General features: G+C 43.4%; 2 protein-coding genes and 1 long non-coding RNA gene across 4 annotated transcripts in view; 2 read left to right on the forward strand and 1 right to left on the reverse strand.

The window, feature by feature from the left end:
- Positions 1-3,749, reverse strand: part of Nudt9 (nudix hydrolase 9) — a 34,402-nt gene extending 30,653 nt beyond the window's left edge. For both annotated transcript variants that reach the window (XR_013107811.1, XR_013107809.1), the window contains exon 1: positions 3,515-3,749. The gene's annotated coding sequence lies outside the window, so the exon portion shown is untranslated. The remainder of the gene's footprint in view (positions 1-3,514) is intronic.
- On the forward strand, positions 3,490-8,238 carry LOC143439777 (uncharacterized). The gene is made up of 3 exons (XR_013107813.1): positions 3,490-3,623; positions 6,053-6,111; positions 7,783-8,238. It is a non-coding gene; the product is annotated as an uncharacterized LOC143439777 (long non-coding RNA).
- A 4,141-nt stretch (positions 8,239-12,379) lies between these two features.
- Positions 12,380-13,789, forward strand: part of Hsd17b11 (hydroxysteroid 17-beta dehydrogenase 11) — a 33,573-nt gene continuing 32,163 nt past the window's right edge. The window contains exon 1 of the mRNA XM_076926326.1: positions 12,380-13,067. Coding sequence (XP_076782441.1) covers positions 12,858-13,067 — 210 coding nt within the window. The 5' untranslated portion in view covers positions 12,380-12,857. The remainder of the gene's footprint in view (positions 13,068-13,789) is intronic.

Here is a 13,789-nt window from a genome sequence, read left to right on the forward strand (position 1 = left end):
TAATAGCTGAGTAATACTCCATTGTGTTAATGTACCATATTTTTTGTATACATTCCTCTGTTGAAGAACATCTGGGTTCTTTCCAGCTTCTGGCTATTAGGAGACCATTGCACCTGGGTATCCATCCCATGTTCAGTCACCAAAGATAGACACTGATGTGGATGTCAGGAAGTGCCTGCTGACAAGAGCCTGATATAGCTGTCTCCTTAGAGGTCTGCCAGAGTCTGACATATTCAGAGGTGGGTGCTCACAGCTAACCATTGATCTGATCATGGGGTTCCCAATGGAGGAGCTAGAAGACTGAAGGAGCTGAAAGGGTTTGTGGCCCCATGAGGAGAGCAATAATACCAACCAACCAGAGCTCCCCAGTGTCTAAACCACCAGCCTGGGAGCACATAGGGAGGGACCTATGACTCCAGCTGTATATGTAGGGGAGGATGGCCTTGTTGGGCATAGGTCAGAGAGGAGGTCCTTAGTCCCATGAAGGCTGGACACTGAGTGTGGGGGAATTCGAGGCTGGGGAGATGGGAGTTGGGGGGTGGGGGGTAGGTGGAGGCACATCCTCATAGAAGCATGAGGAGGGGGGATGGGTTAGGGGGTTCCTGGGTGGGGGGAATGGGGTAAGAGGATAAAATCTGAAATGTAAATATAATATCCAATAAAAAATAAAAACAAAACCCAACTCTATCGAGAAGAGGGAACCTCTGCAGATGGCTGGAAGGGATGAGAGATGCCTGCTGGGGGCCAGATCACCTCTCCATGGCAACAGTGGAGGAGACAGTTCTTAGGACTCAGGTCCAGGGACTCGGGTGGGTTTGGTGATGAGAAGGGAATGCTTCTTTTGATCAGTTCTATTTTCACCATAGGCCATGATGTCATAAGATGAGAGGGAGGGTGGGAAATGTAACACAGGTAGTTAGAAGAGTGACAGCAGTCCCTCCAGGAGCCTGGGGATTTTCCATCAGCAGTGATTGAGGGTGGTTGGTTTGGGGAGGGTTCAGCTTGCTGCAGGCATATGAGAAAATGACAGGAACCTCAAAAGCACATTAGAACAACCAGCCTGGGTCCACTCAGAAAAGTCAGGAGGTGAAATGTGGAAGTGACTCTTCATTAGAGAAAGACTGGCAAGCAGAGAATTTAGTAGGCCCACTCAAGTGGGTAAGGTAGAGGGGCTTAGGGTGCTGAGCAAGGGGGGCTCCAAGCTGGACTAGAGATCAGTACAGTAATTGGGGGGCTCAAGGTCATGAATACAAGCCTAGGTAATAAAATCATATAAAAGGAGGGTCCACTGTAGTTTTTTACTTTATACTTCCCTGCACAGACTGGCCTCTAATGCATAATATTGTGTAATGTTTTCACCAGTGTGCAGCAGGGAGAACCCAGAGAGTGAGCTTCCCCCTCCCCCAATGTATCAAAGAGCAGTGAACTCCCCAGGGTTACCACAGGCCATCACTGGCAGATAACACCAGTAAGTCAACTTCTTATTTATCAGTGATGATAATAAGGGGACCAAGGGTTCTGGCAGTTCCCTAAAGCCTTCCGGGAAAGCAAGCAGGTAAGTCTTGGCTTGGAAGGCTAAAAAAACCAAAGATGATCTTTTAATATGTAAGGACTGGTGAGTATCAGGTGGCTCTGTGCTGAGGTGACAGCAGGAGCAGAAAAGAGGAAGTGCATTAAACAGAGTAGAATGTCCCTCAAGCAAGTCAAGGACTTTAACCTCTCCTTTTCTCTCACCTCCGCAAGTGTGAATACTTCCACACAAAGTAAGGCATAATGACTAAGCACGTTAGTCTGAAGGGAAGACAAGGATAAGAGAGGTGGAGACCAGGAGAAGGCTGGAGCCTCTTTCCCATGAACTGCCTGGTTCAGTAGTCACTGGAACTGGATAAATCACACAGACAGCACAGTAAGTGCTGGCGTGAAGCATAAACGCTCATCCCTTCCAATGTTTTTAGTTAAGAACAGTTTCATTTTGGCTAGATGGGGGCTTAGTGGTGGAGCGCTTCCTTGGCATGCTTAAGTTCATAGTTTGACCCAGTACTGAAAATAATAAAGATAAGAATACAAAGGTATGGTGGCGCACGCCTTTAATCCCAGCACTTGGGAGGCAGAGGCAGACGGATCTCTGAGTTCAAGGCCAGCCTGGTCTACAGAGTGAGTTCCAGGACAGCCAAGGCTACACAGAGAAACCCTGTCTCGAAAAAACCGAAAAAAAAAAAAAATACAAAGGTATACTTTGGACACCTGTAGTGAAATTCTTAAATAAGACATCTAGATCTAAATCCACACAACACTTGATCTTTATGTATCTAGTCCAATGCTGGCCTCACCACTTTAGAATCAGTCCAGAATTAATTTACTTTACTCAATGAATGTTCTCCTCAAGTTTTCCCATACTTAGGAATGGATCCATCATAGTTTTCTGAAATTATGTGGCTGAGGTAGTCTTCAAAATGATTAACATGTAAGGTTATGTGGCCAGCCTTCCTATGATTTCATCTTTAAACATAGAACACCGAGTCAAGGCTAATTAATATTCCAGGTCAATGACAATTCTACATTTTAAAAGAACCTGAGGAGTGACAACTCGGCTATACTCCAAAAGCAACTCACAACTTATGCATTGCCCAGCCATCAAGAAATACAGTCAAGGGCTTGAGAGATAGCTCAATCCTCAAAGTACTTGCCACATTAAGTGTGAGGACCAGAGTTCAATTCCCAGAACTAACATAAAAAGCTGGTGGTGCACGTTTGAATCTCAGTGATGAAGAAGCAGAGACCAAAGGGTCCCCGGGACCAGGCCAGCTTAACTGAAAAGTCCCAGAGACTATGTCAAAAACCAAGATGGACAACTGTTCTCAGGAACATTTGAGGTTGGCTGACTTCTGGTCTTCACATGAGTGCATACATGTTTGTATCCTTGCACATACGCATGTACCACTGCGCACATGAGCACACACACACAAACATATTGAATATAACCCCGTAATTATGCTAGAAAATTAAAGTGAAGCAGCTGAAGATGAGTGGAAAGGTGTGCTCTGTAGCCACCTTCCCTTCTGTTGTCACCACACCTGGGGCTAAGTGTGATCAGATGTAAAGACAAAGACTGGGGAGTTTTCATCAGACTTGCCAGAAATAGTGCCAAGAAAAATATCAAGAGAGAAGCCAAGAGCATGTAGTCATGTCCACTGTGCCAGAAGATAAGGATAATGACTACTTTTAGCAAGTAGGAACTAATTTCTTAAGTACCTGAGGGAATGTGTTGGCTTCTGTCTAAATGTCAAACCTTAGGAAAAGGAATTTCTTGGAGTCTGACAGCTATTAATTTTGTTCCCTCATTTTAAATACTATTAAAGGCCTTTGCTGGCTGTGGCATTTTGGAGAGTTGATCATACCCCTCAGTGGGGCAATGCAGGATTGCTGTCCCTGGTGATATGGGCACAGGAGAGCTGGCAGGCTGACCAACTCAGCTACCACCCAGGCCCAGATCCAGGACTTTGAGTTGGCTCACCCCAGCATCCACCCCATCGAGGAGCTGCTGGAAAGGGCCACTCCTGCAGATCCAAGGCTGCAAGATCTCCATAACACTGGCAACAACAGGACACTGGAAAGGAGTTCTGGTGAGAATTCAGTATTGATGGTGTAGCAGATGCCAAAGGCCTGAAACCAGAACAATGACTCATTGCAAACATTTGCAAATAAAGCTGTTTGGACAAAAGGGTGTACTGCATGGCATGCCTGTGATGCACTGCAGATTTTTTAAAATTTATTTTATTTTTTATTTTCTTTTATGGGGGAGGTTACTAGTATGGAGGGGCAGCTGTGGAAAGGCTGGAGAAATGAGTGGCATTGGGGTGCATGATTGGGGTGAAACTCACGAAAAATCAGTACAAATTATTTTTAAAATGCTAACAAAAAAAAGCACAAAGTATAAACAAAGACCTTTAAATCAAAAGGGCACAATTTTAAAACAAAACATTTATAAATAAATCCTGAGTTCTTTGTCTTAGGACTGAGGAACCTTAGGTAAAATGACTTTACATGCTTTCTGTATTGGACACAAGGGAAGGAGCAGAGGCAGCTGCCAGACACCAGCTCTGCAGGAAGTTTGAAGTAGTAGTGTATTTCATTCTGTGCATCCAGATAGCAAATAGCCCAGAGCTACTACGCTACGACAGTTACCTCCATTCCTCCACTCTCTCCACCTGCAGTCTTCTACAAACAGAAACCACTGTACTTGCATAAGAAACTAACCTGTGGGGCTGAGGAGCTGTAGGTCTTGGGGGAGCCTGCCTGCAACAAGAATGGGGTTGAGTCATGTCCAAACCCCAGAAACCTTGTCCTGAGATCAGCAGGAGTAGGATCACTCCCCCTGCCCAGGGCCTGTGTGTCCTTGCACACTTACCCCCTTTCCTCTATTCTGTTCCCCTTTGTTAGTATTCTGTCTAAACTCCACCTCCCCAGTTACCTGGCAACAGCCAGGTATGCTCCTCCCCACAGTTACCTGGCAACCGCCAGGTAGGCATGATCCACTATAAAAGGGGCTGCTTGCCCCCTCCTCTTACTCTCTTCCTCTTCCTCTTCCTTGTTGCGGCCTTTACTCTGCCTCAACGTTTTTGGGGCTAAGTGCTCTGATTAAGAGAGAGAGTGTGGGGCTGCAGGGGCAAGAAACTCGAAGAATGGAGACCAAACAGGGTGTGATCAAGTCTCTCTTCTATTTTCTCAAGTCTCTTTCAAGTCTCTTCTCAAGTCTCGTTTCTATTTTCTCAAGTCTCTCTTATTGAAGGGAATTCTGAGGTATTTATATACGCAAGCAGGAGAACACAGGTGAAAACACTTTACCACGTGCACCATACAGCTGAGGTCACTAAACAGCAAAACAAGCTATGTGGGATAAACAATATATTTATCAGAGTGTGCTTCAGCTGTTATAGGCTTTTGACAACCAAGTCTTTCATCAGGGTATATGGTTTCAGATGGCTGCAAAGTTGATCTAGCCGCTTTCTACTAAAGTTGGCTCCCAACACTTACTCTCTTACTCTCTCTCTTACCCTCTTGCCTCCCCCTCCCCCACCTTCCTCTCTCTCCACGTGGTCATGGCCGGCCTCTACTTCTCTCTTACCTTTCCACCTTCTTCTCCCCACCTTTGCCCTATCCCCTGAATAAACCTCCTCCCCCTTGGAACCCCATGGTCTGGAGTGGTCTGTTCTAAGCTACGGTCAGTCAGACTTCTTAAAACAATTAGCACCCTTTCCCCACCTCAGGAAGTCAAATAGCCAAGTAGCCAGATTAAACTTCCTTTCTTCTTACAAAGTCTTGTCCAGCAGCATCTGCAATCCCTCCTTATGCAAATGAGGCATCCTTACCCCAGCCAATGATGTGCACTCACTCCATAGCCCCTACTCACCACCATCCCCAAAAGTTTAAATAGCTTGTTTCCCCCATTAAAAGGAACTGTCTCACTGAAGCTGTCTCACTATGCTTACCTTTGACCATGCTCACCATTGTCACCTAGCTCCAGGCCAGCTTGCCCTACTTCCCCTCCCAAAATCCACTGGTTGCAATGGCGAAGCAATTACACCACTGCTACAGGTGGGAAAGCAGACCCTGGACAGCTTTAACCTTTTAATAAAGTAGCATCTTATTAACTAGCTGGCCTTGTCTTTTTTTTTTTTTTTTTTTCCATACTTTATATTGTTGTTAAATTGCTTTATTAGGTATATCACAGTTTGTATAGCTTATGCAAAAATATGAAGAAAAACAAGCTACAGTGGTACTTTCTTATAGTTTTTAACTCAGATCACTTGTTGCTTACAACTTTGATCCACAAATAGAAATGATTTTATCTGAGATGAATAAGAACAAAGATTAAATAGCAGTATGTTTTCATTACATCATTACCTCAAAGGCAAAATAGTAACAAATTTAAAGATTGACTTTTATGTGCAATTCTAGATTTGGGAAACATCATTTTATGAGTGTGTTCAGGTAAGTTAAATAAGAGTTTGGTTTCATAGGAAATACTGACTAATCTGTGGTTGTGTTACAGAGGTATAGCAGATGCAGCATCAACAGTTTCCTGCGTTCCTTCCCCACAATGAAAAGAAGGTATGGAGAATGGTTGAGCAAAACAGAACAGATAACAAAGGGATTTCAAAGTCACTCTCCTTGTCAAGGTTATAGCTGAGAGGACTTCCTTACTAGGCCACTGTGATAACCTATGTAGAACATCAAAAGGAACAAATAGATAAATTAGACTTTACAAAAATTAAAAACATTTAGTGCTTCCAAAGGGGGAAAAATCAACCTATTGAATGGGAGAAAATATTCATGAAGCAAATATCTGATATAGGCATCCAAAACATATAAAGAGTTCTGGAGATCCAGCAACTAAAAGATTACCTAGTTTTTTTGTTGTTGTTGTTTTGTTTTTTTAAAAGAAAAGGAATTTTATCAACATTTGTCAGAGAAGATGCATGGCCAATAAAGACATGTTTAAAAGAGAATACAACGTTGAGAGGAGTGGGAAGGTATGGTTGGGTCTAGGAAGGCTTATGGGTAGAAATACAGTGAATATCATCAAAGTATGTGTATGAAATCCTCAATTCACTAAAATGTTATTTCAACATCATTTTTTATTAAACACTAATCAGAACCACAATGGGATATCACATATCCACAAGATTAATATAAAAAGAATGTTTTAAATGGAAAACAACAAAATGTATGTCAGGATGTGGAGAAATAGGAGCTTTTATACATTGCTGGTGGAGATATAAAACAGCCAAAACTGTTAAACAGATATCGTATTATCGTACGGTCTACACCCCCTATTCCTGTGCGTGTGTGTGTCAGAAAATTGAAGATATAAAAAAAAAAAAACTTGTTCATAAGCGTTCATAGTAGCAGTTTTAAACAAATACTTAAAATTGGTTAAAGTCACTATTGTGAGTGTGAGCACATCCACCATGGCACATGTGTAGATATCAAAGACAACTCTACAGAGGCAGTTGTCTTCTTTCACTTTGGATGGGGCTCAGGCCACTAGGCCTGTGCACTAAGGCTTTGTCACTGAGCCATCCTGCTGCCCCTATAGGAGCAATTCTTAATGGCATTACAAATGTGCTAAGTACCCCCAATGAGTGGATAAACAAAACGTGCTATAATTGCTCAGTGGAGTCGTATCTGAGGAGGGGAGCATGGGGTAGGAGCTGAGATAGCCTTGAACCCTATGGTAAGTGAAAGAAACCAGTCTCAAAAGACAACTATGTTGTCATCTAAAGTTCTCTATGGAAGCCACAGTTACTTGAGAGCAGTCTGTCAAACCTTGGTTAGCAAGAGCGCCACAATTATGGAGAAATGAAATATTTCAGAACAAAAGCCAGCTTTACTCTGGGCTGATACTGTACCTTTCAAAAGGCATTTACTGTCACCACTGTGTCTGACCTAAGCCTCCTGACTTCTGAGTCACATCACTAAGCTTCAAAGACCTTTTACCTCCATCATCCCTAAAGCCAAGACTACAGAACATCAGGAAAATATAGAAAGGACTTACCTGCCCTTCTGTAGCTAATCTGACCTAATGGCCACACCAGTGCAGTTGGTAAATATATTGACTATGGCCTTGTTCTCTTCTGTGATTACCAAAATGTATTCAGTTCTTCTAAGTTGGAACGTGTTGTCAGTCTAACATCATTTTATGCTCCCAGGCCATAATGACCTATATTTGATTCAAAATAAATTCTTGTTTCATTTTAAGAGTATTTTTTATATTGACAGTGTGATTGAACCATATGAAGTGATCGGAATGAGCATATGCATCCTGAGAGAAGGGACCAGCAGTCGTGTTACACTGAGAGACGGGACCAGTGGTTGTGTTACACTGGGGAAGAGAACATGGAAGCTCATGGGCCTGCCAGTGAGCCTGAGGTTTCTTTGTGGGATAGTGAGAGTTTAATCTGAGTTTTAATGATGATCACACACTCCGAGGGTACTCTAAAATCCATTGAGCAATGCTGTATGAACTGTTACTTAACAAAGTTGCTTTTAAAAATGCTGTGTGTACAGGCTGGAGAGATGGCTCAGTGGTTAAGAGCACTGACTGCTCTTCCAGAGGTCCTGAGTTCAATTCCCAGCAACCGCATCGTGGCTCACAACCATCTGTAATGGGAACTGATGCCCTCTTCTGGCACGCGGGTACTCTAGCATTCATATATACAAAATAAATAAATCTTTAAAAAAAAATTTAAAATGCTGTGTGTTAAATCGGAGCCCTGCTCATGAAGGCAGTGTCTTCCTAGGCAGTCATTTACTCTCACAGAGCTGTCTCTGTGGAAACTAAGTTTTCTTTAACTTCTCTCAGAGACATTTTTTCCTCACTTTTTCAATATCTGTTCCTTCTACACCCCCTCCCCCAAGGAAAACTGAATAGCCAGGGCTATATCTCAGCGAGGTCTTCACCCTAAAATGATGACTGAAGACTCAAGTGTCTGTTGTACTGGGGTAAGTCACTCAGACCCAGAGAAGGAGGCTCTTGGTCACATAAAGACAGTTTGTCATGTAACAAGTCCTACTCTGAGCATTTTGTAAATGTCTCATTTATTAATCACAATAAAGATAATACTATAATTATCCTCCTTTCATTTATGAGGAAGCAAAAAACAAATAGTAAAACTTGCCTTGGGCCACATAGTAGTTAGGTGAACACAGATTGAGCCTCCAGCCATCTAGCCCCAGAAACTATTCTCTGTACCACTCTGCTGTCTCCAAGTGAACATTATAATGGGTGTACACATAAGTTCTCTCTTAGACCCCACCTCCCTTACTGAAGCCGGTTAGATAGAATCAACAATTGCCCTATTTGGAGGCTGTAGGAAGAGTAAAGACACTAAGTATTTTTTGTTTGTTTAAGAATAATGAAAGGGAAGACTCCCACAATACAATAATGACATTTTCTTTGATTCTTTTATTTTAGGAAAGGTTCTTTCATTTTCAATTGCTAAAAATTTTAATTTTGGAGTTTCGGTAAAAAAAAAAATAAAATTAAACCAGGGGGTTCCATAAAATTATATTTTTCAGTAAGTAAATTCTGAACTTGAATAAATCAATGAAATCACTTGACTTTCTAGAATGATCTTTCAAGTGGGACTGTTTGCATTTTGATGTTTGGGCCGCGATACTACATAGAGTTAAGCATCCCCTTCTAAAACCTGAAAATTCAGGATGTGTTTGGAAACATGATTGGGGGAAATCCCACATTTTAGAGAATCCGAGTCTTTTGTTGGATGGGAGAGGAAATGGGAATGCTTGCGTTTGAATCCCTAAAAACCACAGCTAAGAGCTGGCGAAATCCCAAGGAAAGCAAAGGGCAGAGGTGTCCCAGCAGCATGATCTGCAGAACCTCTCAGTGGAGGCCCGTGTGTCCTCCTGTGTGTGGCTTCCGCAGCCATTCGTGTGTGTGTGTGTGTGTGTGTGTGTGTGTGTGATAAGGAATTCCTGCCCTCTGTCCCTTTGCCCTGTATCCGGAGGTCACTTTTCTCTTTGTTTTAGGCAGGGCAACTCTCCAAGACTGAAGCAAACCCTGAGCCTCTCTGGACCTCAAACTCAGTGTTCCAGAGCCACCGTGAGTGAATCAACTACACCTGTATTTCGTCAAAAGCTGTTAACACCTGAGTTGCTGCCCTGCTTATGGAGAAGGGGGAACTGGAAATCAGGACAATTTGCCTTGATATTTTAGTATTTACCCACGTCTTTAAGAGAGCCTGAGATTGCCGGCTGGGCTCTGGGTGTGGCTCCTGGGTTCCTCCTCTCCTCAGCATCCCCACAATAAAGCCTTAGGGCTAAGGGTGAGCGACAGTGAGAAACCAAGTACAATAATTAACCCTCCTAAGACAACAGCACTCGGGGACTGAGCAGTTGGCTCTGCGGTTAAGAGCGTTTGCTGTTCTTACAGAGGACTCAGGCTCTATTCCCAACACCTACATGATGGTTCACAATCGTCCTGTAACTCTGAGCATTCAGCACTCTCTTCTGACTTTAGCAGGTGTCAGGCATGCATGTGGTGCTCACACATCTATGCAACACTCAATGACTGTCCCTATAAGGAATGACATTAGGCACAATAGTATTTTAAATAAGAATATTTTTAAATCTTACCTCATTTACTCCCCAGGGGATTCTTATATTTATCCTCTCAAAATTTATAAGGCATTTAAAATTTATCATTATTCAGAAAGATTAAAAGGCATTTGTAAATGCCTGTAAGGTAACTATTAATATTCTAATTTTAAGAGTAAAGAAACGAGACACAATGTTTTGTCATTCAAATTCATCCAACAAGGATGTGACAGAAACAGCATCCTTTATTTGTATTTTATTTATTTGGATATTTCTGGTTTTGTTTTGAGATAAAGTCTCTCTACATAGCCCTGGCTGTTTTAGAACACACTATGTAGACCAGGCTGGCTTCAAACTCAGAGATCCTCCTGCCTCTTGCTTCCCAAGTGGTGGGCTTAAAGAAGCATGCCACCATGCCAGGTTAACAGAATCTTTTATGTATAGCTCAGGCTGGCATGGAACTTTGGATTTTCCTGCCTCCACCTCCAGATACTAGGATCGTATGTGAGTGCCACTCTGTCCCGTGAAAGCCAAAATTATAACTTATGATAAGAAGATTGGCCTCAACACCAGACTGCTTCAGATCTAAAGTCCATAGTTTATCATTTCAGGTTGACACTGTGTGCTCTGTCTCAGGCAGTCAACCCTCTAAACAGAACCATGCTGAGGAAAGTCACTTTTGATCCACAAGAATGTAAATGTTACTTATTGACTTTCAGTTTTTAGAATGAACTGGTAGAGGGAACAAAAAGCAATGGCTGCAAGATAGAAAGTAAATCCAGTCCTGGCGGCAGGGAAGTAAGGCTACAGAAGACAGAAACTAGGAGTTAGAAAGAGAAACACCCTGGGACAAGGGATTGAGGTGCCTGTTTTACATACCAAAACAGACTTGGCCTCCAGGTTCTCCCAGCATCCTTCAGTCCCTACCTGGCACACTCTGCCTCCAATCTTGAACTTTCCAGCCTAGGGGCTGAGCTGCCCTTCCCCCAGAGGCTCCTCTCTGTATAATTCAGACATTTTGGTCTCTATCTTCTTTTCCTCTTCTCTCTCTTCCCTATCCCCCACCCCTTTTCGCCGTGGTGATGTTGCTGGCCTTGGTCCTTGGGGCCAGTGAACTCAGCCACCTGAGAGCAGCTTCCCAATAAGCTTGCCTTTAATATAATTTAATCTGGCTTAAATTGGCTCTATTCACAGGTGGTGGAGAAATAACCTATTAGACTCCTGGGGAAGACTGGGATTTTTTTTTTCTCCTCCAACATCTGTAGCCTGTAGTTGTTGGAACAAGAAAGAAAAAAAAAATAGAAGTTTGTTCCCTAAAGTTACCAATAAAACTTAACAAAAGTAGCAAAGGAAGAGATAATTATATTGAGAATGATAGGAGACAGTAAGATAAAAAACAAGCAAGCCACATTCTCAGTGTCACAGGAGAAAAGTCAATGGCTAACGTTTATAGTTCATAAATCAACTACTCAACAGACAGGCTGTTCGTGTATTCCTGCTGCTAAATGATGAGACACTGCCTCAAAACAACTTGGGGAAGAAAGAGTTTCAGGCCAGCCAGAGCTACACAGAGGAACCCTGTCTTAAAAAGTGTGTACTGGGGATGGGAATGCTGGAGAGATAACTATAATTCGGTGGTTAAGGGCACTGGCTGTTCTTCCTGTGGACTATGATTCAATTCCCAGTGCCTACATGAAGGTTCACAGCTCCCAGTAACTCCAGTTCTAGGAAACCCAGAACCCTCATCTGCCCTCCTCCCCCACACCCCTACCCTCACTATGAACAAAAATGGTGTGCATACATGCAGGCAAAACACCCACTATTCTTGAATATATGTTTTGTTTCTTGTTTCCAGATTCTCTGAGGCCAAGTGGGAGCTGGTTGCCCGGCTACAAGGCTCTTCCTTGGGGAAATGGGTATACTGCTTTTTCTAAAACTTGATGATGCCTTGGGAAGATGCAATCTCCTCTGCTCTCCAGAAATGGTGCTCAATTCAAATTAAAATGTGATGTAGGGTCATTTCTAAATCAGGAGATCAACTTGCCACCCCCCCCCCCCACCCCCGTGCTTTGTTTTGTTTGAAGGGTTTTTTGCTTTGTTATTAATTTTTGGTTAGCGTGCAAAGAAATGGGTTTGTGACTTTTCTACACAAACGTGCCATTATTTGTTCTAACCCGCTCCTCCCCCATAGCCATCCTCCAATCCCCCCTCCCCCTTGCTACTTCTCTTCCTTTCCCCCAAGAGTCCCCTTCCTTGTTTCCTGGTCCTTTAAGGTGTGGCTCCGTATTTTTGAAACCCTTATGCAGGAACAGGCGACTGTCCACCGCAGCCTGAGAGCTGCTAGCACTGCGGTTCACCTTTTACAGTGCGGCGTAAGGACCTCTCCGAGGTCTGTCGCAGACAGGGAGGGGATTTTTTCAATTTAGGAAGGCATGCGGTAACTAGCCCTCCTAGGAGGAAGTCCTTGCAAGCTATCAGGGTCGCACCGCCCTAGGGGTTGCCTCTGAACTTCGTCCCTCCCAGGTTTCCAAGCCAGCGAGCAGTCGCTCTGACTGCAGTCCGAGCCAATGGCAAAAAACCCTCCTGAAGCCCGGCCCCGCGGAAGGAATGGTTTCCGAGTTGTTTGTTTCTCTTTAATAGGGGAACTGTACATTGCTTAAGCTTTTACTTCTGTGCGTGACCGACACCCTCCAGAGGCAGTTTAGGACCGGGAACGAGAACCCTGGGCAGCTGAAAGGATGAAGTACCTTCTTGACTTGATCCTGCTGCTGCCTTTGCTCATCGTCTTCTGCATTGAGTCTTTTGTCAAGCGTTTTATTCCCAAGAAGAAAAAATCCGTCGCCGGAGAGATCGTCCTGATCACCGGAGCTGGTCATGGGATTGGAAGACTGACTGCCTACGAATTTGCCAAACTTAACACCAAACTGGTTCTCTGGGATATCAATAAGGTAACTGCGCTTCATCGCTGTCTTTCCTTTGTGGTCCACACTGGCAAACAACCACCCTTTACAGTTCTCTGTAGAGTCCACAGAGCATTTAGTTACTATTGATATTTTTCGGATTGCAAGAGAGGCATAAATTGATATCTGTTAAGATCACACGATGAACAGACCTATGGGCGATAGGAATCTTGGTTACCTCCCTTCGCTACATTAACACTGTAAATCCATTCTGAAAATAGCCAGTAATCTACTCCTACTGACCCTCATGAACTTTTGGAAAAAGTTAGAGATGTGCAGCTGTCAAGTCTCATTTGCAGCTACTGAGATGGGTTCAAAATGACACTCTACAGAAATCACCATTGCATTGTCATAGCTACCTAGAAGAGTCATTTAAGTCACCTTGTAGAAAAAAATAATTAAAAGTGAAGTAACTTCAGTGCGGTCTCCTGTACCTGCAGGTTGAGGTGTGAGGCAAGTTAGAAGGACCTAGCAGTGAAGTGCTAATCTGGCTTTTGGTGGATGACAAAGGGATATCTGAAGGTATCTGCTGGCTTAGCAGGCCCCTCACTGCGCTGTCTGTTTCCATGCTGTAAACAAGAGGTCAAGGTTCATGAGGTTAACTAAGAGCTAACTCTAGAGTGATTGAGACAGCAAGTAACCAGTGTTCCATAGTATCTGCAGCCTAGATATTAAGACCTGGTGGCAAACAGGAGATGGGGAGGGGGGGG

Source organism: Arvicanthis niloticus, chromosome 27, assembly GCF_011762505.2.
Source record: "Arvicanthis niloticus isolate mArvNil1 chromosome 27, mArvNil1.pat.X, whole genome shotgun sequence".
In the NCBI taxonomy this organism is placed as follows: Eukaryota; Metazoa; Chordata; class Mammalia; order Rodentia; family Muridae; genus Arvicanthis; species Arvicanthis niloticus.